Source organism: Xyrauchen texanus, chromosome 31 (genome assembly GCF_025860055.1).
Source record: "Xyrauchen texanus isolate HMW12.3.18 chromosome 31, RBS_HiC_50CHRs, whole genome shotgun sequence".
Classification (NCBI taxonomy): domain Eukaryota; kingdom Metazoa; phylum Chordata; class Actinopteri; order Cypriniformes; family Catostomidae; genus Xyrauchen; species Xyrauchen texanus.
The window spans coordinates 6,453,945-6,481,657 of NC_068306.1; the positions used below are offsets into that span (position 1 = coordinate 6,453,945).

General features: G+C 40.6%; 2 protein-coding genes across 2 annotated transcripts; one reads left to right on the top strand and one right to left on the bottom strand.

Annotated features, from left to right (window-relative positions):
• The first annotated feature begins 10,299 nt into the window (after window positions 1-10,299).
• Window positions 10,300-12,513, top strand: LOC127624695 (E-selectin-like). Its single transcript, XM_052099531.1, has 5 exons — window positions 10,300-10,447; window positions 10,724-10,882; window positions 11,389-11,547; window positions 11,845-12,024; window positions 12,209-12,513. The coding sequence occupies exons 1-5, from the start codon at window positions 10,393-10,395 to the stop codon at window positions 12,391-12,393; spliced, it is 738 nt and encodes a 245-aa protein (XP_051955491.1). The 5' UTR covers window positions 10,300-10,392; the 3' UTR covers window positions 12,394-12,513.
• A 5,088-nt stretch (window positions 12,514-17,601) lies between these two features.
• Window positions 17,602-27,192, bottom strand: ppm1ka (protein phosphatase, Mg2+/Mn2+ dependent 1Ka). The gene is made up of 7 exons (XM_052099530.1): window positions 27,083-27,192; window positions 25,468-25,963; window positions 22,273-22,373; window positions 22,007-22,172; window positions 19,258-19,402; window positions 18,808-18,942; window positions 17,602-18,728 (listed from the first exon to the last, which is right to left on the bottom strand). The coding sequence occupies exons 2-7, from the start codon at window positions 25,899-25,901 to the stop codon at window positions 18,597-18,599; spliced, it is 1,113 nt and encodes a 370-aa protein (XP_051955490.1). The 5' UTR covers window positions 25,902-25,963; window positions 27,083-27,192; the 3' UTR covers window positions 17,602-18,596.
• Window positions 27,193-27,713: the final 521 nt, after the last annotated feature.

The window sequence follows — 27,713 nt, forward strand, 5'->3', positions numbered from 1 at the left end:
AACCTCTCACCCTATGTCTGACACACACACACACACACACACACACGCTAACCCTACATACATTGCAGCCTCGTGCTCTTCATTATGCATTGGATTAATTTACAAACAAGTAAATTGATTACCATGGTATCATGCACACAAACATGGTATTACTTTGGTAGATGCCCAACAAATTGTATTACTATGGTACATGCCCAGCACATGGTATTACCCTGGTATTAAGCCCCAACAACATGGTATTACCCTGGTATTAAGCTCCAAAACATGGTATTACTATGGTACATGCTTAACAACATGGTATTACCCTGGTATTAAGTCCTAAAACATGGTATTACCATGGTACATGCCCAACACATGGTATTACCATGGTACATGTCCAACAACATGGTATTACCCTGGTATTAAGCCCTAAAACATGGTATTACCATGGTACATGTCCAACAACATGGTATTACCCTGGTATTAAGCCCTAAAACATGGTATTACCATGGTACATGCCCATCACATGGTATTACCATGGTACATGCCCAAAACATGGTATTACTATGGTACATGCCCAACAACATGGTATTACCCTGGTATTAAGTCCTAAAACATGGTATTACCATGGTACATGCCCAACACATGGTATTACCATGGTACATGTCCAACAACATGGTATTACCCTGGTATTAAGCCCTAAAACATGGTATTACCATGGTACATGTCCAACAACATGGTATTACCCTGGTATTAAGCCCTAAAACATGGTATTACCATGGTACATGTCCAACAACATGGTATTACCCTGGTATTAAGCCCTAAAACATGGTATTACCATGGTACATGCCCAACAACATGGTATTACCCTGGTATTAAGCCCTAAAACATGGTATTACCATGGTACATGCCCAACAACATGGTATTACCCTGGTATTAAGCTCCAAAACATGGTATTACCATGGTACATGCCCAACAACATGGTATTACCCTGGTATTAAGCCCTAAAATATGGTATTACCATGGTACATGCCCATCACATGGTATTACTATGGTACATGCCCAACAACATGGTATTACCCTGGTATTAAGTCCTAAAACATGGTATTACCATGGTACATGCCCAACACATGGTATTACCATGGTACATGTCCAACAACATGGTATTACCCTGGTATTAAGCCCTAAAACATGGTATTACCATGGTACATGCCCAAAACATGGTATTACTATGGTACATGCCCATCACATGGTATTACCATGGTACATGCCCATCACATGGTATTACTATGGTACATGCCCAACAACATGGTATTACCCTGGTATTAAGCTCCAAAACATGGTATTACCATGGTACATGCCCAAAACATGGTATTACCATGGTACATGCCCAAAACATGGTATTACTATGGTACATGCCCATCACATGGTATTACCATGGTACATGCCCATCACATGGTATTACTATGGTACATGCCCAACAACATGGTATTACCCTGGTATTAAGCCCTAAAACATGGTATTACCCTGGTATTAAGCCCTAAAACATGGTATTACCATGGTACATGCCCATCACATGGTATTACTATGGTACATGTCCAACAACATGGTATTACCCTGGTATTAAGCCCTAAAACATGGTATTATCATAGTACATGCCCAAAACATGGTATTACCATGGTACATGCCCAAAACATGGTATTACCCTGGTATCATGCTCAAAAACATATTATTACTATTTTATCATGCCCAAGAACATAGTATTAACATGGTACGTGTCCAACAACATGGTATTACCATAGTATCATGCCCAAAACATGACATTACCATGGTATCAACCTTAAAAACAGGGTTTTACTATTGTATCAGGCACACAAACATGGTGTTAACATGGTTCATATCCAACGACATGGTATTACAAGTATTATGCACAACAACTTGGCATTACCATGGTATCACACCCCAAAACATATTATTACTATTGTCTCATGCCCCAAAAGAACAACATGTTATTACCATGCAGATGTCTAAACAGTAAGCATTAATACAAGCATTGGATTTCCCATTAAAGGAAAGTATTGTAGATGTACAATGGACCTGTGATGGTATCAGATGGAATTACTATGGTACTTTGAGATGCACCATTGTGATACCATTATACATATCCAGAAAACCATTGTCCAAAAAACACATTTTTATTAATGTAGAAACTAGAAAAATAGCTTTTAGCTGATGTTACTGATCTGTCTCTATGAAGTTTAATTCTAAATCTCATTGACTATAATATCAAGTGAACGTGGTTGTTTTGTAGTAAAAATAACGGTAGAAACAATCAGAGTTTCAGGATTTATTGGAGCCAAAATACTGAAGGTAACCCAGGGGCCGGCAACAGCAGGATCGACTGATGAAGATGTTGACATCCCCCGGCTCTTAAATGGTTATGGGCAAGGTTTGGGTTTCTGAGGCTTATCCAAGGATTAGCTTTCATTGATGGCCTCCGTCAGAAGATGTGGGTGGGTGGAGGGGGTGTTGCTGTCATTCCCAGGGGGGTCCATATCTCCAGCGAGCAGCCTCGGGCCATGCCTGCAGGCTGGATCTGTTGGGGGAGAATGCTTAATGGGTTTTAATTACCAGCACGCTGCTGAGCCACACACACAAACACCAACACAAAACAACAGAAATGAAGACACGCTATAGGTGGATATATCATTTAAAATGGTCTGCCTGCTAGTCTAGTCCTACATAGGCAAATTGATTTTAACGATGACTTCTAAACCTTTAAAGATAGAACTACGGTGACCTCAAAGGTTGCTGATTGATTGTAAATACTTCTGTTGAAGCCATCAGTCCGTGTTCGGGGTTTGCACACAGCCATGGCTCTGTAAATGGGAAATTAAACAAAGTGGAACGGACCGATCCACACAACCCTGTTCCATAAAGCTTCTGAAGGAGCACTGATGGGAGGGCTGTGTTTGTTTGGCTGTTGAGTTTAAATGTCAACAGGCTTTCTCAGGAATCGCTTACTCCACCTTTAAGTTAAAAAAAAAAAAAAAATATATATATATGTAACGGGAGCCAGCTGGTAGGTGCACTAGCGACTGATGCTAGAGGCTGTAGCCTTTAGCCTCCTTGTTAGAACACCCGGATCCTATGCCGGAGACCTAGGTTTGAGTCCCGTACGGAGCGGGTAGAACAAGAGCATCACATTGGTGCCGTGACCCGGATGGGAGTGAGGTTTAGGGGGGTGAGTGTAACGGCAGCCAGCTGGCAGTGTGTAAACCTCACTCTCCTGACCTCAAGAGGTGCGCTAGAGGCTGTAGCCTTTAGCCTCCTTGTTAGAGCACCTGCCTCCCACGCCGGAGACCTAGGTTCGAGTCCCGTACGGAGGGGGTAGAACAAGAGCGTCACATATATATACTACACTTTCCATGAGCCTGAATTACTTGAAAACCAATTGGAGAATCACAGTGAACAAAGCACGTCTATAGAGAATTATGTTTTTTTTTTTTTGGAGTGTCTATTTGCACCCTAGTGTTAATAGTATCTCCCACAAAGGCAGGTATTTGCACCCAGTAGTCTAAAGGAACCAGAGAAATATATGACAAACCAAACAATAGATGTCGCTGCAGTGGCGTGGGGTGTAAAGACGGTGTGTGACTGTACTGTTGTCCTAACAACCACGTTTTAAATCCATGTTTTGTTTCCACTCTTAATATTTTCTTTAATATTAACAAGTTGCTCCCAATGGCAGGCCTAGCGCCTTGCATGGCATCTCTGCCGCCACTGGTGTATGAGTGTGTGTGTGAATGGGTGAACGGGACACAGTGTAAAGCGCTATATAAGTGCAGACCATTTACCATTTAATACTATTTAAAATAATAGTTAAAATGAATATAAATGTTGATTTCATCGCAGTGAATGTCGAGGAGTGTAGAGAAGGGCTTGATCTTGAGGCAGGGTCTGTCGATCGCAGTCACTTCCTGTTACTCCCGTAGCTCAGCATCACTTGTGTGTAGATCGCATCAAACCAAGGTTTGTTTAAGGGGTAGGGGTAAATGTAGTGTGTCTGTGGGACTCTAAATAACACAATAAACACACTGCATTGATGCCCATATGCTGCTAGTATGTTAGTATTTAAATATGGGTACAAATAGTATCTGACACCAGGGTGCAATTAGTATCTACCATTATTGCACCAGATCTGGGGTGTAAATAGCATATACAGTACCATTACTTGCACCAGGGTTTTATATTTATAATTAGATTATGTCGTTGCAATGCTTCATGGGATTGTAGTTTGTTCCCATAAGTTTTGTTCCTTTGTCTTTTTGTAGATTTTATAAAACAGTTTTTAATCAATGCTTCGTTAATCAAATCAAAGTTTGTAGTGTTGTGATTCACCTCAGAGCGGGTTGGTTTGGTTCATGGCTTAGAAATCATTTCTGAAAGATTTTATTAAATCTCTATGGAGAAATGAATGGGAAAAATACGGAATCAAGATGGCTGAAAAAGTGGGCCGAGCTGATGCAGTGTATCTGTCTCGCACTACCAAGTACAATTGAAATAAATACAATTATTATTATTATAATTTGCTGCCATTTGTGTTTGATTTCAGAAGACTGTTCATTCTCTTGCGTCTAGGAAGGTTCACACTTTATATTTAATAAAGCTAAAATGAAAATAATGGAGAAAAACCCCAATAATAAACAAAAGTAATTCTATGCACTGTTTGCCACTGGGAGAAAATAGCTCAAAAGAGAGAAATATTAAAGACTAGAAAAGGTGAAATTATACGAGTGGGATGGAAGTCTCTCTCTTCCCTCCCACTCATGTAATTTCCATCTTTTCTCATGCAACATGAAGATAAAGACTGGATAAGGAGAGCTCCGAGATGAAAGAGGAAAATGAAAAATATTCTAAACTGAGAGGAATACATGAAATGACTAGCATTATCAAAAGGGTGTCAAGAGAACAGACACAATGTGCAGATGTGAGTGAGTACACAAAGAGCAATTATGACAAAAAAGGAAGTCGCATCTATTCCTGCGAGAGTAGTGATGCACAGCACTGACAGAGTGAATATAGGTCATCCTGTCCCTCCAAACCACTCCACACTCCTTCATACCCCAATACAAAATGGAAGCTGACAGCATGTGTGTGTGTGTGTGTCTATGTGTGTGTGTGTGTGTAGAGAGAGAGAGAGAGAGAGAGAGAGAGAGAGAGAGATCACCTGGAACCTGCTGAAGTTCTGGCTCTTTAATGTGTACTTCCCATCACTCAAATCCAGTTAGCTGTGGCCAAGGTGCACCACAAATGCAGGCAGTGATGTTGCAAACTACATCCAGCTAAAATGATTTTACAAATGGTGTCATTTTGTAAAATCAATTCATTAGAATTTATCCCAAACAATCTGTTATTTCTTGATATTTCTGTATCTTGCCCCATATTGTACAGCAATGCTAATTTTAATGGCAATTTTTCCCCCATTAAAAAGTTTTACTGCAAAAGAAATTAATTGTAATTTTGAAACGTATAAATTCATGAGCTCTCATGAGATGAGGACTGTGGTCATATCAGCGACCTTATAAAAGCTGTTTTATTCTACATGGGGCAGGGGCACCCTCATGGGGGCTGCCATTTTAGAATCACATGACCAGCTGAAAACGACTCGCTTAATCTCAGTAACCGTCTTGCTATTGGACACTTTCACTCTTGGATTAAATGAATCATGGCTGATTGTGAAGAGTGAGTTTTTACAACAGCATCTGAAACTGAAAACTGCTGTTTGAATGATGCTGCATCCACACCACCAGGTGTCACTGTAAGTCCAAGATGACACAAACAAGTGTCAGCAGCGTCACAGACCAGAGTTTGCATCTACCTTAGTAAGCACAAAGTATTCGTGTTCACATAATTAAGAGTCCTAGGATCAATGTGGTGGTGAACTGCCTCCAGTAGTGTTGTGCACTGAAAGTCATCAACTTGTAAGCCCTTGCGAAATAATAGCATATAATGAGTATAGTGAAGTATTAAATATGTTGTGGATTCTTCATGCTAGAGACGTATTCATTTAAAAATCAATTTAGCGACTTTAGGATTTTGCCCAATAGCGCAGTGTGACGGCACTGGCCTACTCACAACGCGAGGTAAGCATAGCGCACAACATGTTCATGTTTAGCTGTGCATTCACTTTTTTGTCTGTATTCAATGATGCATTTTTTTAAGTATTTAAATTTGCATATGGCCACACCCCCACCCCCTAACCACCGTACAACACTGTTTACCGGTGGGTGGTGGTTGGCTCTTAACCTCTGCGGTGGTAAAAGTTTGCCAATGCAACAGCCCTACATATAATCAATACCAAGCGTGAATACGAGGTTCAGTTGTCCCTCTAAAATAGCATTTTTACTCCACGGTCAGTTAGGTTTAGGGTTGGAGTTTGGGGGTAGTGCATTTCTCTTCACTGTATTGCATTTACAACTAAAAACATCTCGCTTTACAACTCACTTTTGGCGCCACTCTGTGGACATTTCACCCGGAAACTGTTGTTCATACCTGCCACAACTGGTATAATAAGTTGCATGACAATAACATAAAAAAATAGTACTCTGATGGTTCATACCACCTATGTAAAAACAAACTCATAATTTTTTTTGCAAAGTGTTTGTTGTAATATGAAGAATTCTGTCCCCTGATAACATGCGTCAGAAAATTGGCTGCGGATTCAAAGCTGCTCTGAACAAATCAAAGCTCTGCTGGACATGGCTCTCACCAGTGCAGCGTTACAAAGAGAGAGAAAAGAGAGGAGATTGTTATTTCTTCTTAGATGTCAAATGGAAAATGTGAAAGGACGTCTGTTTTCTCTCATCCTGTACCAAGCCCTCAAACAAGCCCTGAGTTATTAACACAGAGAAAGAACAAGACAACGGTTAGTCATGACAGATTTCCAGTGCTCGGCAACATGTGAAGCACAGAAGTCCTGTTAAAAAAGAGATTCTCAGTATAAAGTGAAATTTGATTGCTTTAGTTGCATTTTAGAGAAATATATTTGTCGTATAATATCATCAGAGATATCATGCCTATGCCTAGCCTATGCCCACTCTGCACAGTGGATCGGGAGCTATAGGCCTTTTGCAACTTTAAGTATCCATAATTGGCTTTTGACCCATTACAAACACGGAGGAAAAGGACATTTATCGACATGTGCTTGTGCTTTTGATTTGTACAGACAAAATACAACCCCATTCCCTGTAAGTCATAATTCTCCAGATGTGTCTCTGTGTTTAATGTTTTTAGCATTAGCATGCTAATAGCATTTGTATCCATCTAGAATGGGACATTTGTCAAATTCATTTCTGTTAAATCTCCATGTTTTATATTAAACACTTATTTATGTAATCAATAAGGGAATTCTTATCACATGTGTCATTTTTGGCACTTAAGTGCATCTATTCACTTATATGACGCTGCCACCTTTTGGAGATAAGGAGTATTTCAAATGAACTTTACAAACAGCATTTTTTTGTTGTTCTTCCTCCAGTAGGGGGCGCTTGATGGCATTACACAAAACACCAAAAACACCACATCTGCCAGATTCTGTCAATAATCTGAAAACTGTATCTCCACTGTCAAGACAAGGCTTGTATTCGTGGGGACTCTGATTTGTCTTCATACTTTGCTTTAAGGCAAAGTGTTGTATTGATGTAAGTTATTTCTCAGTAATGGAATATACCAAGAATACTTGTGATAGGTTCTTCACAATTACGCCAGCAGCTCACATTTGCATAACTATTATAGGCTTATTTAGTTATAAAAATAAACTAATCTAGGCAAATACTCTCTGGATTTGAAAATACGTAGTTTAAATATATTCAAGCAATCTCCATGCACAAATTAGCCAAACAGTTAACAAAATTAACAAAGGCCCTCTAAAGAAGCATTTAACGTAAGCAAACAACCAATAAAAATAGATTGATATTGCTTACCCTTACCTCAGTCAGAAATGATTCAGCAGAGACACGCCACTTCTGTTAAAATGAATGGGAGAACCAAGAAGCTCTGAGTGCCCAACGGTCAACGGATGCTGAAAGGAAGTCCCGCCTTATAGATAAAAGGCAATCACCTTTTAGATACAGACATCACCTGTCAATCAACTCAATAGAAGGCGCATGTGAGGAACAGAATCACAATTTATTATTCCAGTATTTTCAGATTTTACTGCTGATATGAAATATTCTTTGATCATAATCTTGGCCAACCATTTTTGAGATTTTGGTCTTTCTCCATTTAAGTCAATTGGAGCTGCACTGGCATGACTGGAAATAGCCTCCCGAGAGTCTTCCAAAATGGCCAGACAGTGGACTGACTGGCTAGAAAGACTTTAGCTATAGACTATACACTATGCACTCAGCCACGTTGGGGCGGCTGTGGCTCAGGTGGTAGAGCTGGTTGTCCACTAGTCGCAGGGTTGCTGGTTCAATTCCCAGCCCCACATGACTCCACATGCCAAAGTGTCCTTGGGCAAGTCACTGAACCCCAAGTTGCTCCCAATGGCAGGCTAGCACCTCGCATGGCAGCTCTGCCATCATTGGTGTGTGAATGGGTGAATTAGATGCAATGTAAAGTGCTTTGAATACCATTAAGGTTAAAAGGCGCTATATAAGTTCAGACCATTTGTATGAATTTTCAAAGTGAAGAGTCATCCCAAATAGACAAATAAATTCCCTGTGAAATCAAAATGAAAGTTTAGCTGCTTTTAGTCAATATTTATTACCTTTATGGTCATCAATATGCTAGTGTACTTCCAAATGCAGACAAAATACATTAAAATCAGCAGTCTCTCTCTTCCGGCTTGACAGGCCGAGGCACAGTCATGATGGCACAAAGCATCTGAGAAACTTTGTCCAATCAAAGGCTTTAAAGAACGAGAACACTCCCTCCCCATAGCATGCCTAGCTGTGTTCTAACTGGTGCTGATCATGTTTTCACAGGGTGCTTCGAAAGGAGCACAATCCATGCTGTAGGTACAATTCCAAACATATTATCCAATAAGAATCACTTAAAATTATTTTTTACTTACCAGTATCACCTTTCAGCCTTCTGAAGATCTCCCAATGGAGGGTAATAAAAATAATGGGAAAAGGCCATCGTACAATCCCAAAGATATTGTGACCATCATCTACAGGAAAGACTTTGATATGAGTGGCCCACCACAAGTCACATGGTGATTAGATGGCCAATGGCAGGGCTTGCCCCAACTGTCACGTCAAATGATGACTTATCTGTAACATGCATTAAAGCATATTGTGCTGTTTCATGATGCAGCTTGACCATGTTTTGGCCTCATTCTTGAAAGTTTACATCTTTCTTATAGTAAATGTATTTTATTTATGCCTACATGCTGGACCATTATAAGAAGAAAAAGCGGACATTTGAGAGGCTGGTGAGGGATGGTGAGAGAGTGGGCCAAATTTCTACAGTATTTTTTTTTTTTAAGGGTTCTTAACAATTACTTGTTTAAAGTGACCTGATATAAAAACTTTGGCATCAATTCATCATGTTTAAATGTAATATGGAGGCATGCCAAGAGAAGACCACTTTGAGGTGAATGTATAATATATAATTTTATTTTAATGTGAATTGCAAACTGTAAATATAAAAACTATATTTTGAGGGGAGAAATAAATATTTGCTTCCAAATTGTGGTGGAAAATAGCAGTTTTTTCCCCTGCCCATTAAAGGATTAAATACAATACAATAGAGCTGTTTAATTGAGACTTTCAATATGTTTAATAAGTTAAATATGGTCGGTGGTAAACATTACTTTAAGATCCTTCAACAACATAAATTACACATAGTCATTCCCTAAATGTGAATTTTGAAGCCACCTTTATTTTTTTTATTGTTTTTATCTGTTGCTTACAAGTTGCTAGATAGAAATGAGGCTAGTTCTTAACTAGCAATTTGTTAGCAAGGTTTAAAAAAAATAAGCACAAGAGCTTGAACATTCACATTTGGCGTATGAATATGTACATTTTTACTGGACAAAACAGATATTGTTTAAATTCATATGTTGTCTAAATCGAGGTTGTTTTCAAACATCAGATGTAAAAAATACTTTCATACCTCAATCAACTGTTAAAAATGTCCGCGATATATGTTATATTCGCTCAAACCTTCTTTCCCGCCTTTTTCACCGGAGCGCAGAAAGTGAGGCAGAGCGAAAGAGAACCTTGGTGCGCATGTGCAGAAGGTCATTCCGTTTTAGTTTGATTGTGATTGGATAGATTGGAGACACAGGTGACCGCAATGTTGCCTGGTATTTAAATGAAGGCGCAGGGTTTGTTTTGGATCAGATGGAAGCCTTTTTTCCGATGCAAAGAGCTGTAGATTGTCTTTAAAATTAAATAAACAATGATGGCACTTGTTTGGAGGACTATAGCGATATTTGTTTTTGCACATGTTGTTGGTGAGTGTTTTCTTGGCCAAGTAGAATGTTGTAACAAATTACTATTGCAGAGCATATGCAAAATTGCTGTTATTGAAACTTTTTAATTTAAAGTCCAATTTCACAAAAGGCAACTGGATTAAATCAAATTAGTTTTACTCATTTTGAAGACCCATTTCAGGTCCTTTTGATCTGGTTTACTAGCACCTGGTGTTTGGTATGTCCATGCAGTTTGAAAGATTTCCTTTTTATGGACCTAATCAGTTTTTTTTTAACTCTTCACCCCCCCCAACCCAGAGTCTGGCAAACCTAAACCATGTGATGAACCAGAAGATTATTTGGAAAAGCAGCTGGAAGACAAGCATCATTCCTCAAAACCGTTCCACCACGGGCAGAATGAGGAATCTAGAAGTGCTCCTGCTTATGCGCCCATGGGTGGCAGTCCAAAATCATGCTGTGAGTGACGCTGGACACCTTTGACCATGAAATGCCATGTCAGATGCATCATGTGGCCCATCTAGTTATTTTCCTAACTATACATTTTTTGGGAGGGTGGAAAAATGAGAGCTTTTAATTATGTGTGTATTAATATTTCAATTTACCATGCTTTTTATAATTTGGTGTAGGTGCGATTTTTAAAATGGTAAAATCTGTGTAGAAACTATACTTTTCTTGGATTCTTGATTAGTTTTATAATTTTTTTTTTTTTTTTTTAAGAAACAATCATCCTTTTGACCTGTTTTAAAGCAGAGGCATAAATGGCCAGTTTTATTTTTTCCACCTATATTGTCCAGCTCCTATTGATGTGCATTAAAACTGTCCATTAATCTTTACATGCCAACAGCTATTGGTTGATGTACTTGTCCCAGATTGATTTAAATGAAGCCATTGTAAAGAAGCATGCACTGCTGATCGCTCTCTCTCTCTCTCTTCCCCCCCCCTTTCTGTGGTGAAACATCCAGTTATTGCCATTGCCAATGGTCAGGCAACCCCACAAGACGTCGTGGTTAACACCATTGTTACAATCACCTGCTTCCCTGGATTCAAACTGAATGGAGCATCTAAAGTCACCTGTGGAGCAGATGGTTCCTGGACCCCAAGTGTTCCCACCTGTGTGCCAGGTAGGTGATCTTCAGTTGTGCTGACTGCCGCTTATACACCATCTCTGTCAATGTAATCCCTGAGTGTTTCTTTATTGGCTAATATTCAGTTCACGGCATAAACTGTGATCGTGTGATGCAGTACAACATAATGACAAGCAGTGTCGATTCTGCCGGACTTGTTTATCATCCACACTGATAAAGTACATTCTCATCACCACTGTATCAGTGCTAATTGCGTTCTTGCAGGTTTCTGGCACTGTTATTGTCAATTCTGATACTTTTTGTATTAAATTATGCTGCTGACATCTCTTACAGTTTCTGCGGTAAAGTGTCCAGTCCTTGCCATTGCCAATGGTCTGGTATCCACACCAACTTGTTCATGTAACAGTGGTGTTACAATCACCTGCGCTCCTGGATTCAAACTGAATGGAGCATCTAAACTCACCTGTGGAGAAGATGGTTCCTGGTCTCCAAGTGTTCCCAACTGTGAGCCAGGTAGGTGATCCGTATTACTGTCATTGATGGTCTGTATAAAAACAAGGTTTATGTTGGTTGGCAAAGGCTTCCTCCAACCACATGTATCAACGGAGGAATGCTGTGCCCTTATGGGAGAGACGGTTTGTTTGAATGCAATGTGACATTCCAAAAAGTGATTTTTGTTTCTCTGGTTGTGTATCAGTGACTTGTTCAAGACCTGTGGTGACCAACGGAGTGCTAAAAAGTGGAGCGAAGTCATCGTACAAACACCGTGATACTGTGACCATTGCCTGCAAGACTGGCTGTTCCTTGACTGGTGCATCAGTGGCCAAATGTGGATCAGATGGCCAGTGGCAGAGCTTGCCCCAATGTACGATCTCTACATAACATTGATGGCTGGCTTGATGTATTTTGACCAATTTAATGGGAAAACTTTCCATTAATTATTGCTGATGTCTATGTCATCTGTACTTGTTCCATCTATATTTTGTGCCATTAAAGGACGAGCTTGACTATGACCAATCTTTGACTTATAGAATCCTTTCTTTTAAATGGCCAAAGGTTTGTCTTAAGTGTATTTTCTAAATTAAAGTCTTAAGCAAATTAAATTTTGTATTGGTACAGCAGTGCACAAATTACAATACACTTGTAATTTTGGTGTCTCTGCATCCGTACTCCTTGCACCCAGAAGTCTTGTGTGGGGAAACATTTTGACTAATTGAGATGGAGTTTAATACTACAGAACAAATGCACCAAAAAGTCAGTAAAGGAGTTTTAATTTGTATAGCTTTACAGATTTATGCAGTGTTCTCGTGGATTAGTTTCATTGTGTATTTCAGTGCCTCAAATCCAGACAGATGACTAATTCTGAACCGACCTTTTGTGCAAGAGTGTATTGCAAGCTAGACTAAAAATGGGGATACTATACATAATCACATTTACGGTGAACTCCTGCTTCGGACCATTTTAAGAAAAATAAACCCACTATAAAAAGCTTCAGCTCCACCCACAGGCAAATTGCAAAGGAATGTGGCTTTCTGTATTTAATAAACACAGAAAACCAACTCTTACCCATGTTGCCTAATGATCAAACGCATCCGGAATAAATATTCTGATCATGCAATGCAATTAACGCCATTAGATCTAAACCAAAATCTCCCACAAATTGACTGTGCAGACATGCATATGTGAAAGAGGAACTGGCACCATATAGCCAGCCCACTTTAATCACCTGGAAACCACACCTGAGTTGGGGAGTGGGATCGAGAGAAGCAGCCAACAATCTAACCCAACACTGCTGTCCTAAGTAAAAAAAAAAAATTTTCGGATGTATTTTCGGTTTAATCTAAACCAAAGCTAATGACTCTTAGTGTGTGCACTCACTACAATGTTAGTAGCAGTGTTCGTGCATAACTGGGAATGTGTGTGTTACTGAGTACTTCTTTCCAGAAGCAACTAGACTTGAAATCCAGAACCTAGTCAGCAGTCATGTTCTCCTTGCCTGCTTTTGTGACCTGTTAATCGAAATGACTGGGACCAGAGTAACTCCGTGGTATCTGGAACCTTTACAGTCTAGATCCAGGAGAGCGTATGACGGTATAAATTCCGGCCTAGCAGGTAGTACCACAGACTGTCCATTACCACCTCGTGGTCTCTATAATGTGGTTCTCTCTTTCAGTGGGGCTCGTGCAGGGCTGGATGGGTAATCTGGCATACAGGGCATTTGCCTGGTGGGTCTACCACGAAACGTGCCGAATGGGCCGCGATAAGTTAATGTGCCGCCACGTTCGAAATGCTGCTGCGAAAATTTTGGACCAGTTGCCGTGTAAAATCCCGGGCTGATTTTTCTTCCCAGTCCAGCCCTGGGCACGTGGTGAGTTGTGTGTGGATGCCACGGAGAATGGCGTAAAGCCTCCACACGTGCTAGGTTTACGTGGTAACATGCTCAAGCCACATAAGATGCGCAGATTGTCTGGTTCAGATGTGGAGGCAACTGAGATTCGACCTCCACCACCTGGATTGAGGCGAGTCACTATGCCACCACGAGGACTTGGAGCGCATTGAGCATTCCAAATTGGGGATAAAAGGGGAGAAAATAAAAACATTACAGTTACATTTCTTTTAACACCTGACTTTTGTTTAAATTGTTTGCATTTGTGCCATTATAGCCTTACTCGCACAGACACATTCATGTCATTACATTCAATACTTTTTGGAATTTAACAATCACTCTTGCAAATATATTTAACCCTCTGGAATCTGTGTGTGTGTAAGGAGGTTTTTGGTTTCTTTCTGCAGGCTGGAATGCCGCAACATTGAAGAGGAAGGTCATGCTGGTCTGGTTTCAGCCCAGAGTTCAAACCCTTCACACCTGAAAGAACTGTAAGAACTCTGAACACTAATGAACTTGGAGACTCAGGAGTGAAGCTGCTCTCTTATCTGATGAAGGATCCACAATGTAAACTGGAGAAACTACTGTGAGTGAAATTGTCAGATTTAAGTGAAATGTTATTCAAGTATATGATACACTCCTTTTCTTCTGTTTGAACAGATATCATAACTTGGCTGTTTTTTATTCACTAATAAGGTTCAATTACACACTCCACAAATGTGGCTATATGCAAGTTATTTCACAAATGGGAAATAAAATACAATTATTTTAATTATTTTAGTCATGATCACCCAAGGCTCATTGATGAATGTGGGGAGGGAAGGCTAACCCGTCTGGTCCGATCCCACAGAAAAGCTACTGTAACACTAATTGCTAAAAACGTAATGCTGGCCATGATAGAAAGGTGTCAGAACACACTGTGCATCACAGCTTGCTGCGTATGGGGCTGCGTAGCTGCAGACAGGTCAGAGTGCCCATGATGACCCTGTCCACCATTGAAAGTGCCTACAATGGGCATGTGAGCATCAGAGCAGGACCATGAAAAAATTGAAGAAGTTGTCCTGGTCTGATGAATCACATTTTCTTTTATATCATGTGGATGGCCAGGTGCATGTGTGTCATTTACCTGGGAAGAGATGGCAGCAGGATGCCCTATGGGAAGATGGCAGGCCGTTGGAGGCAGTGTGATGTTCTGGGCAATGTTCTGCTGGGTAACTTGGGTTCTGGCATTCATGTGAATGTTACTTTGACACGTACCACCTACCTAAAGTGTGTTGCAGACCACGTATACCCCTTCATGTATGATAGCATTGTCCTCTTTCAGCAGGATAATGCACCCTGTCACACTGCAAAAATAGTTCAGGAATGGTTTGAGGAACATGACAAAGAGTTCAAGGTGTTGACTTGTCCTCCGAATCCCCAGATCTCAATCCGATTGAGCATCTATGGGAGGTGCTGAACCAACATGTCCGATCCATGGAGGCCCCACCTTGCAACTTACAGGACTATGAGGATCTGCTGCTAACGTCTTGGTGCCAGATACCACAGGACACATTCTGAGGTCTTGTGGAACGATTTTGCCTTGACGCCATCTAACAAACTTGCGAGACAAATCATGTCCTGTATTGATTTGATACAGTAAACAGCATTTTTAGATTTAAGTATAGAACGATCACGTTTGAGCAAAGTGTGGATGTGGAAAATTGTGAGTTTATGGGGGGAAATTGTGAATAGGAAGTGCAGCGGGAGGAGGGGTGAAACCTGGCATAATCGTGAGTGTTGGCATGTACGGTATGAGGATGTGCATTTCTGAATCGTATTTTGAGAATGTATTTGTTTTGAGACTATTCTGACACCATACTTTAAGCCCGGCTTCACTATTTGATGATTGGGAAAGCTCTACCCTAGAAAACACAATTATGCTGTAAAAACGTTTCAGGTTTGCTGGGTATATGGACAGCACTTTGCAAACAAATGTCCATTAACTGAAAAGATGATTCACTGACAGTGTACATCACAATGTAAACAAATTTTTGCTCAGTCTGTAAATTGGTCAAATGCAGAGTGCTTGGAAGTAAAGAAGGCCATGGTGCAAATGATTAGATGCAGTTTACTGTAACTTATAATTTGTCTTTTGCAGATTTCTGTAGTAATAAATCTGGACTAACAATTTCCACCAGCAGATCCCAGAAGTGAGCCCTCCACAAAACACAGTCGCTTGATCAGTAAACATTTAGCTTTTGCCAAAGTAGCCAAATAACTATTAAAAGTCAAAATATCAAGTCTGGCCTGTCTTTTATAGCAGTCTTGTAACACAATGATGGTGCAAGGATTGCACAACACGCACACATATATACGTATGCATGCATAGCCTCCTCGCAGTAAACTATGAAGGTTTCCTCATGCTCAGTGTATTCTTAGTTCACAGACGTAAAAGTCATGTGGGATATGTTTGACATCAATAGGGTCAAGCCATAAGTTAAAACTAGTTCAACAGTTCTCCTTTCACTCCAAAGGGCAACCCGTGATTACTGCAGGCTGTTGGTGGACCAAAGCAAACACGGCAACAACAATATCATGTTCCAGACTGGTGAATTTGACTCTGTTCCCAACTCTAAGAACTTGCCTGTCCAAATTTCATTGAAGCATCAAAAGTTCCAAACTCCAGTAATTGGTCAACAATGAATTTCCATTTGACATTTACATTGTGCAGTCTCTAAACGTGCTTTCATGCAGCACCTTTTTTGTTTTTTACCAATATGAATGAAACCTAAAATCGCAGGGCTTGTTGTGAAGAGTTGTGCTATTATTCGAAGAGCAACTGAAATGGTAAAACTGCTATAATGGCATTGCAATGTGCTAAAAACACTCAAACTGCATCCTAGATTGCATACTCGATTGTATGGCGTAACAACAACAACAACCACTAATGTACTCTGGTTTTGTTAAAATGCACCGTTTATGCACAAGAAACATTTATATTGGAATATATAGCAATTAAAGTTAAAAAGACAAGTTTATGTAACGTTTTCAGTTACCAACAGCATTGTAAAACTCTTCACATTTAGCCATGATTAAGTGAAATAACAGGGCTGTTACTGCTATTAAGAGAGTCGTATTCAGCTAGTCATGTGATCATAACATGGCAGCCCCAATGAGGAGACCCCCTCCATGTTGTGGAGTGCAAAAGTAACACTAAAAGCGTTACAGCACGTTTCCAAAAGCATCTTTATAAGTAAGTACTAAGTAGTTCTGTACGTACAAACATTAGTTAACGAGAGCTTTGAACCGCTGTTAAGTCCATCAAGTGCAACTTAAACATTCTCGCATCTTTCAGTTTATCAGAGTCGATAATAAACATGGCGCCCCGGCCTGAATTGGGCGGGGGAGGAGTGTGACGAGGATGAGGGCATGGACGGGCGCCGCTGAATCGGCTGATTAGCAGGAGAGCTGGAGATGGCGGTTAGAGAGAGAGAGAGAGAGATGCACGTGGCCGCGTTGTGTGTGTGTGTGTTTGTGTGTCCTTATGTTTTATGTTGGTTTAGGTTTGTTTACCATTAAACTTTGTTGACTGTTCAGTCGGTTCCCGCCTCCTCCTCGCCCATTCTTATACGATTAAACACACACACACACACACACACACACACACACACACACACACACACACACACACATATATATTAAAATACACTAAGAACACAATACATAAGAAAAATAATTGTTTTCTTTATTGCATGTGTCAGGTTAAAAGGATAGTTCACACAAAATAAAAATTCTCATCATTTACTCAACCTCATGCCATCCCAGATCTGCAAATGATGATTTTTAGAAGAACATCTCCGCTCTGTAGGTCCTCACAATGCAAGTGAATGGGTTAAGTCCTTTTTGACTATAAATCTACACTTTCACTTTCACATTCAGCCACCTACTGGTTGGGGCCAGTCAAAGGTGAAGATTTTATAGTACAAAATGTGCTTAAATATTGATCTGTTTCTCAGCCACAACTATCATATCACTTCTGAAGACATGGATTAAACCACTGGAGTTTGTGGATTACATTTATGTCCATTTTAGTTCTGGTCACCATTCACTTGCATTGTATGGACCATATTGGACCAATGACCATTATGGAGATATATCTTCATTTGTGTTCTGCAGAAGAAAGAAAGTCATACACATCTGGGATGGCATGAGGGCGAGTAAATGAGGAGAGAATTCTCATTTTTCGCTGAACTGTCCCTTAAGTATCATGACTAAAGTACTGTATGTAGTGTACAGGTGTATTGCACCGATGAGGTATAATTACGCAAACTTTCATCTCAACACACTAAGAATAAATTATACTTTTGTATTCAGTACTGAAGTACCATTATATGCAGTTTCAACATAATATATCAGTATCACATTTCAACACAACGCAACCAATGATCTGGTTGAAAGAGCTCCACCTCTGTTCTGAACAACAGTTCACCATTTTGTTAACCAAAATACTATTAACCAAATGAACTATAACAGTTACTCTGTGTTTTGAATGTACTGTTGCTGTCAAATCAAGCGAGCACATGACCGAATATTCAATGTTGCGGGGGACCAATTTACGAATCCACTTTGATAATATACAGATAACGCAGTGCTGGCAGTGCAGTTGTATATGCGAGTGTTCCTCCTCGTGTTGAGACCTTTTGAACACCGTTCCTTGCTAAGCCCGGCGGCCAATCGAGGCAAAGTTTCGGCTCATGGAATACGAGTATTCCGCATTCTGATGCTTCCCCCACGCACCGAACGGGACAACGATGATGGTGCTGTTGTCCTCCGAGCCGTACTGCAGCGCCTGGACAACGCAAACGACAAATCAACATACAGTGCCGTCTCAGACTGATAATATAAGAATACAGCCCTCAATAAAGTACCTGCTCAGCGATGACGTTTGCTGCCTCGGTGGGGTCGTGGCATTTGTTGATGACATCACAGATCTCTTGGTTGGTCATGATGAAGTTGATGCCGTCGGTCGTGAGAACCAGGAAAGAGTCGTGAGCGTGATGCAACTACGAGACCACAGAACATGAGAGGAAATAATGAACCCAATGACATTTGACATTTCATATGAATCAAGTGCTCATTAAAACAACTGGTGAATCTTCCTCCTTTATAACCACTCCTCTCCAACCACCTGTCATATGACACTTTTTATCATCCAATCAATTCCTGATGAATAAAATACCTTTTTTTCTGGTTGAATATCGAAATGAATAGGATTCACTCAAAATACGTTGCATTATGGAAGTCAAATAGGTTACGACTGTGTTTCATTTCGACTTTAAATAGTTTAAGCACAAAAACACTCAAACACTATCTCTTACTAAAGTTCGGGTGGTCTCAGGCTCTGCGATTACGCCACTCTTCTTTAAATCGAAGTCTCCGATGCTGCGGGTCATAGCCAATCGTCCGTTAACGTTAGCTTCACCCAAACTATTCCAGGCCACAAACCCACCGCTCTGACGGATTCTAGACACACAAACATACAGAAATGCATACACACACATATTCCTTACTAAATAAGTGGTGATACCATGGAACCACATCCAAACACATGTTTTGCATGCAACAGGAATCGTTCGCAGCGTATGTCCTGCTCCTTTTGACATTTCCGAGACCGAAATAGTCTCACAACCAAACTGTCGAGTGTACCTCAACCAACTCGTGTGTTAATATGGGATGTACGCTTCTCGTTATATGGATATGAGCTGTCACTTGAGGATTTATCTGCTGTTATACTTAACAAACAGTAAGTGGAGAGCTGCGATATCACTAAACACATACCAGAGCATGCCATTCCTGGACCACTTCTTGTGCTTGTCCTTCTGAAGTGTGCGGTCACTGTTGTGTGAGATTGCCTACGTGTGTTTCATCTTCGGTTTTGAGGCCACTTTCAAAACGGCTTGGTTGGATCTCTAAAACTTAAGTTGCATTATTATTGTAGATGTTTGTAGTGTTAGTACCATTCTGTAAAAGCTTGACAAATCTGCATGAGGTGCATTTGGGTGTGTTCAGAAAATGTGATGGAATCTGTTTGGAATCACCAATGAAATGTTGTAAAAAAAAAAAAGGCGGGAAATATGTTTAGGCCAGGCCGAAAATGAAACAACATTTTCAAATGTTTTTTTTTTAAACCAGAGAAACAAAACGGGATTTTGAACACTGTAGATCACCAACTTTCATCTTTTTTTTTTAACTTTTCACCCAATTTGGAATGTCCAATTCCCTCTACTTAGTAGGTCCTCGTGGAGGCGTGGTTACTCGCCTCAATCCGGGTGGAGGAGGACAAGTCGCTTCTGAGACCGTTAATCCACGCATCTAATCACGTGACTCGTTGAGAGCGAGAACCCATCGCAACCACGAGGAGGTTACCCCATGTGACTCTACCCTCCCTAGCAACCGGTCCAATTTGGTTGCTTAGGAGACCTAGCTGGAGTTACTCAGCACGTCCTGGATTCAAACTCTCGACCTGTCAACTTTAATCTTAAAATTGTGTGATCATCGCCTCACCCTAATACCTCTTCTCTACAAAATGGAAATGTTTGTGATCACTGTGTAGGAACTTCCGATGTAATTTTTCTTGGTTTGTTAAAAAAAGGTATATGTTATTAAGGGATTTGATCCCAGGCCTCATTTCAAGCTAAACTAAACTATCCCGTTTTACACTCGTACATTCAAAAAATATATTTGCCTATTTTTAAGATTTGTGCATTTCAAATTTATAACAAAATTCCATCAAATTGAATTGTGTATTGTTTAAAATATAATTTATTTTTATTATTTTATTTGATTAAAAATTCCGTAAATCAAATTGATGGAATTTTGTTAAGAAAAAATCAAAGGCGTAAATCTCAAAATATCTTTTTTTTGATAAATCTAGAATTACTAAATGGTGTTTTCTTCACTGATGCCTCCTCTAGGTTTCCCTATTCTTTTTTTTTTTTTTTACCAATTCCATGACCTTTCCAGTAATTTGGGAATGCTGGATACAGATTTTTTTTTTTATGTATTCTGATTCACTAATGAATCATGTTGAATGATTTGTAAACGTATTTATTCACGATTCGCTCACAGAGAGAATTAATATTGGTTTGGAAAATCTACACAAGTCAAATCTAGCTGGAGAAATATTGTTAAACAGAGGAAAGCTAGAAAAGGAATATTAAAGGAATGTTCCGGGTTCAATACAAGTTAAGCTAAATCGACAGCATTTGTGGCATAATTTTGATTACACAAAAAGTTATTTCAGGAGTCTGGGTATCTCAGTGAGTATTGACGCTGATTACCACCCCTGGAGTCACAAGTTCGAATCCAGCGAGTGCTGAGTAACTCCAGCTAGGTCTCCTAAGCAACCAAATTGGCCCGGTTGCTAGGGAGGGTAGAGTCACATGGGGTAACCTCACAACTTGTTCTCAATGGGGCGTGTGGTGAGTTGTGTGTGGATCGCGGAGAGTAGCATGAGCCTCCACGTGCTGTGAGTCTCCGCGGTGTCATGCACAACGAGTCACATGATCAGATGCGCGGATTGACGGTCTCAGAAGCGGAGGCAACTGAGACTCGTCCTCCGTCACCCGGATTGAGGTGAGTAACCGCACCACCACCAGAACCTACTAAGTAGAGGGAATGAAAAGGGGGATAAACAAATAAAATCAAATAAAAATTATTTCGACTTGTTCCTGCTTGTGATAAAATCACTTACTGACCTTTTATAGCCAATTTTACATCTTCATTAGCATGACGATGCCATGTCAACAAACCCTAAAATGACTGTAAAAATGTGAATTTAAAGAACTTTACAGCTCTAATAATACACACGTTTTAACAGAAGAATAACATTGTAAGTGCCTCACTCACTGTTACCTCTATTGTTGCTTTTTTAAAAGAAAAGTCGGGACGAGTCGATATAATGTTTGTGCTAATCAGCATTATGCCACAAATTGCTGTCGATTGAGCTAAACTTGTACTGAACCAAGAACATTCCTTTTTAAGTTTTACATGAGTTTTAAGGCCTTTTTTAGGCCTTTTCCCAGGTTTTCCATGAAGAAGAAACGGGTGCACAACACCCGTCTGTACCTCTGTTTCTCGTCTTTTCGCTCTGGCGTGTGGTCGTCCGTGAGTTTGCGAGCTTTGCCCTTTCTGCACAGCAGTGCGCGACTGTCGCCAACACTGCCGACAACCAACTCTATCCCATCTCTTAGCAACGCAACCGTCGCCGTGGTACCCACCATCATGAGAGAGGCTGGAGAACGAACAACACACACACACACACACACACTTTACTGATGTTTTACAAAATGATTTATCAAAGCGTTGTTTAATTTGCATGCTGGTTTTCATACCGTTGCCGTACATCTGCAGCTCTTCGGCCAAAGTAGCATCCACCTTCAGAAAAGCTTTAGACAAAACCACCTCTAAATCTTTTTCCACCTCCAGACAATCTCTACAAAACACACACACCATGAGCAACTGAACATACAACACACACAGACAATACGATGCATTATACATATACCATGTTAATACCATGGTCATTATTCAGTATCATGGTATTTAAGGGGGTTTCTTCAGCTTCGAGCAGTAGTACATTTTTCTGTAACATGATTAACGCAGTTCCCAATTTGACATTAGAGTTGGACATTTTATTCAGCTCTGGTTGAAATAGGGCAGAACCTTCGTGACTCACTGAAGTGAAGCATTAGCATTTCCCCGGCGCCAAGCAAGCACTTTTCGTGTGGGGTTCAAAACGGCATGAAACGTGTCAATTCATGATTGCTGTAGCAAAGTGGATAGCCATGATTAATATTGAGGAGGATGAGAGTTTAAGAGATTTAATGCCCATTGCAATTGATTTTTCAACTAATTCTTTAATTTAGTCTTGTTCACGAGTGAGGGGACAATGGAGCGGGAGGTTGGCCGGAGAATCGGGGCAGCAGGGGCGGTATTGTACTCGCTCTATCGCACCGTTGTCATGAAAAGAGAGCTGAGCCGGAAGTAAAGCTCTCAATCTACCGGTCAGTTTTTGTTCCTACCCTCACCTATGGTCATGAAGGCTGGGTCATGACCGAAAGAACTAGGTCGCGAGTACAAGCGGCCGAAATGGGCTTCCTCAGAAGGGTGGCGGGCTTCTCCCTTAGAGATAGGGTGAGGAGCTCAGTCATCTGTGAGGAGCTCGGAGTAGAGCCGCTGCTCCTTTGCGTTGAAAGGAGTCAGTTGAGGTGGTTTGGGCATCTGGTAAGGATGCCCCCTGGCCGCCTCCCTAGGGAGGTGTTTCAGGCACATCCAGCTGGGAGGAGGCCTCGGGGAAGACCCAGGATTAGGTGGAGAGATTACATCTCCACACTCGCCTGGGAACGCCTCAGGGTCCCCCAGTCAGAGCTGGTTAATGTGGCTCGGGATAGGGAAGTTTGGGGCCCCCTGCTGGAGCTGCTGCCCCCGCGACCCGACTTCGGATAAGCGGTTGAAGATGGATGGATGGATGGATGGATATTCCTTTAAAGCATTTTGTTCCTTCTTTTTGACAAGTACACTGGCGGCTAAAAGTTTGTAATACTGTTCAGTTTTTGCTGTTTCGGAAGAAAATTGTTACTATAATTCACCAAAGTGGAATTCAATTGATCACAAAGTATAGTCAGGACATTACTGATGTAAAAAACAGCACCATCACTATTTAAAAAAATATATTTTTGATCAAATCTATACAGCAGCATCACTCCAACACCTTATCCTCGAGTAATCAAGCTAAATGGCTAATTTGTTACTAGAAAATCACTTGCCATTATATCAAACACTGTTGAAAACTATTTGGTTCATTAAATGAAGCTTAACGTTGTCTTTGTGTTTGTTTTTGAGTTGCCACAGTATGCAATAGACTGGCATGTCTTAAGGTCAATATTAGGTAAAAAAATGGCAAAAAAAGAAACTACTTTCTCTATAAACTCGTCAATCATTGTTTTGAGGAATGAAGGCTATACGTACAATGCTTGAAATTGACATAAAACTGAAGATTTCATACAAAGGTGTAACTACAGTCTTCAAAGCACAACTGTCTCTAACAAGGACAGAAAGAGATGAGGAAGACCAGATGTGCAACTAAACAAAAGATAAGTACATCAGAGTCTCTAGTTTGAGAAATAGACGCCTCACATGTCCTCCGCTGACGGCTTCATTGAATTCTACCCGCTCAACACCAGTTTCATGTACAACAGTAAAGAGAAGACTCAGGAGGACTTATGGGAAAAATTGCAAAGAAAAAGACACCTTTGACACAGAAAAACAAAAAGAAAATGTTCGAGTGGGCAAAGAAACACAGACATTGGACAACAGATAACTGGAAAAGAGTGTTACGGATCTTAACCCCATTGAGCTTTTGTGGGATCAGTTAGACTGTAAGGTGTGTGAGAAGTGCCCGACAAGACAGACACATCTATGGCAAGTGCTACAGGAAGTGTGGGGTGAAAGGTCAAGTGCTACAGGAAGTGTGGGGTGAAAGGTCAAGTGCTACAGGAAGTGTGGGGTGAAAGGTCACCTGAGTATCTGGACAAACTGACCGCTAGAATAACAAGGATCTGTAAAGCTGTCATTGCTGCACATGGAGGTTTTTTTTTCAAATTGTAATAGTAATTTTTCACGTTATTAATGTCCTGACTATACATTGTGATCAGTTGAATGTCACTTTGGTGAATAAAAGTACCAATTTCTTTCCATAAAAGCAAAATCTGTACATTATTCCAAACTTTTGGCTGCCAGTGTGTATATATATATATTTTTACCTTTACCTTCAAACATCAATTGTCTCATATTTCATCTCAAGCATGCTCTTCAGTGACACTTTTGTCAACAAGTACACTAACTTTATTCTCCACTGAAATGCATATCCGTACAGTATGCCTGTACTTCAGTTGCACATGCACAAGTTGAAGTAAGAAAGTATTGCCCAAAGGGGAACACCGATCACCCTAATGCAGGTGACATGACACGAAACAACTATTTGGAACAAAGCAACATAAATTATACTACAAATGAGTTTAAACATCTAAGCATTCTTAAAAACAACTAATTAAATGCCCCAATATGTTCCCTTTTATCAAGGAAACATAATTAAATAATTCAAGTGCAAGGAATTATGGGTATTCCCTATATAGCCTCAATCGTTTGAGTTAAGAACACTTATGGGGGCCTGGGTAGCTCAGCGAGTATTGATGCTGACTATCACAGGAGCGTGCTGAGTGACTCCAGCCAGGTCTCCTAGGCAACCATATTGGCCCGGTTGCTAGGGAGGGTAGTCACATGGGGTAACCTCCTCATGGTCGTGATTAGTGGTTTTCTCAATGGGGCGTGTGGTGAGTTGTGTGTAGATCGTGGAGAGTAGCATGACCCTCTACATGCTGCGAGTCTCCGCGGTGTCGTGCACAACGAGTCACGTGATAAGATGCGCCCATTCAAAGAAACATCCATATGTCAAAGCGTCATGGTACTTTCATTTGATGCCATCACTTTACCATGGCACCACACAATACTTTGGAGCGTGTGTGTACCTGATGTGTTGCTCCATGTACGTTTTGCAGTAATCGGCAGCTTGTGTTCCTCCGTGCCCGTCAAAAAGAGCGAAGTACTGTATGTCGTGCGTGAGCTTGCTCACTTGGAAACGGTCCTCGTTGTCACGGCGACGGCCGATGTGGGACGCGCAGCCCACCCTGGACAGGCTGATGTGTGGGATGGGAGTTCCGTAGCGGATACTGGGCGGCAGTAGAATGGGCTCCTCTATCCGGTTATCCCAAATCCCAAAGGAATCCCAGGTCGATGGACAGCCGCTTCCGTCCATGTCCAAACGCGAGCTGTTCCACCTGACCCCGGCCATGGGCTGCACCGGAGTGCGCACACACCTGCCCGGGCACAAACTCGCACTCCTACCCACCAAAGACAGTCTGCATCGGAGCAGATGGGAAAACGACACGCCAGAGACGGACATCGAGAGAAAGAGCAGTAGAGATTGTCGTCTTCTTCTCAGCACACTTCAGATGGGACAGATGTCTGTAACGGGGATGAGAACAAAAGGAGTCACACTTAGAAACAAATAGAAAACAATAAAAGGGCTTTGATGCCTAAGGGTGGGACATCATGATTTTATTAAATATTACTGAATCCCAAGAAGGACCCATATATCATTGTGTGTGTGTGTCTTTCCCTGAACGTCCCTAGTGACCTCTTTTGGTCAAGTTCACATGCACCTGATGTGTCACCGCTGACCTTTGCAAGAGGAGTGTTTTACTGTGTGTCAACATAAACACGGAAATACAAAACCATCAGGATGACATCACAGGACCATTTGACACTGACTGAGACGTTGACCTTTCTGACAAGTGCATGATATTATTCTGCAATAACAGTGAATGTTTCATCGTACACGTGGATTGTGATCTCTTTCAGTTGATTTAAATGACATACTAATGTCTTATAAACTTTAATAAACATGTTAATGTCATTTGAATAAAAATGGAAGTGAATGGGGCCAATTTTCCGGCGGTTTAAAGGTTTAACTTACATATAATTTAAGCAGTGAAGTTGCATAAATCGTTGTTTTTATGATCTTTGTAGGGTTATGTTCACGTCCTTTCATCGTCATGGCAACAAAGTTGCATAACTTTACACAGAAACATTTAGCATGTCATTTCATCACACTAAAATCATTTTTACACGCATAGTGTTGATATTTATGGCCATACTTTTGAAATAGTTAGTATTTGAATGTTTACAGGTTGGCCCCCATTGACTTCCATTGTAAGCACAGATTTTACACAGATTTTTGCTTCTTTTTTTTTAAGAAAAGGAGGGGCAAGTCAACATTAATTTTTGTGGTAATCAGTATTATGACACAAAAGCTGTCGATTGAGCTCAACTTGTATTAAACCCGGAATATTTCTTTAAATGATGTATTTGAAAGCTAAACAGAAACTGAGATTGACCACCTAAAGAGCCCAAATCATGGTAGTATTAGTAAGTTGTGTATAATAATAACATGATACTGACTGTTTACTGTTAATATAATTTCAGACCGGGTTAAATGTGCATTATCAGTTCATCTGGTGCCAAAAGCGTCGAATGACATGCTGATTTTAAAATGTCATGAAAGCAGCTGGAACAGCAACTTACCTGCAGCAAATCTGCTTTGTCCTTTAGTTCTCCATTTAAAATGTGACAAAGTCAGTGTACGTCAAAAAAAAAAAAAAAAAAAAAAAAAAAAAGTGCGCACAACTCTCTCCTGTCTCAGTGACAGTGGGCGTGATCGGCAAGAGTTATACTATACTAACAACTATTTCCTATGAGATATTATCGTGTATTTCTCTAGTGGGCGCTATGTGGCTCAGAAAGACGAATCCACCATTGAGATGCAAACTCGACGGCAATTGGTCCATCATGAACAGCGCTGAGAAAAGTAACAGGTACCACATGACCGCACCGCTCCAGCAACGGTCTAGATAAGATTTTTCAACTGGATTATGACGCTTAGAAAGTTATTAGCCTGTAAAATAATTATAAATAAAATAAAATATGATAAATAATATTAAGACTCATCGTATCTGACCACTGTCAGAGACAATTTACAGACCATTCTCAGTTTCTGTACACTTCCATTCTATCTGCTAATTATTTTTCTGTTACACGCACGGAGGGTCAATTCGCATTCTATAACAGAAAGCAGCCAATCACAGGCCGCCTCTGCTCTCCGCTCGTCCAATCAGATGAGGGGGTGTGTGAGGTTTTGGCTCAGGTGTCAATCATG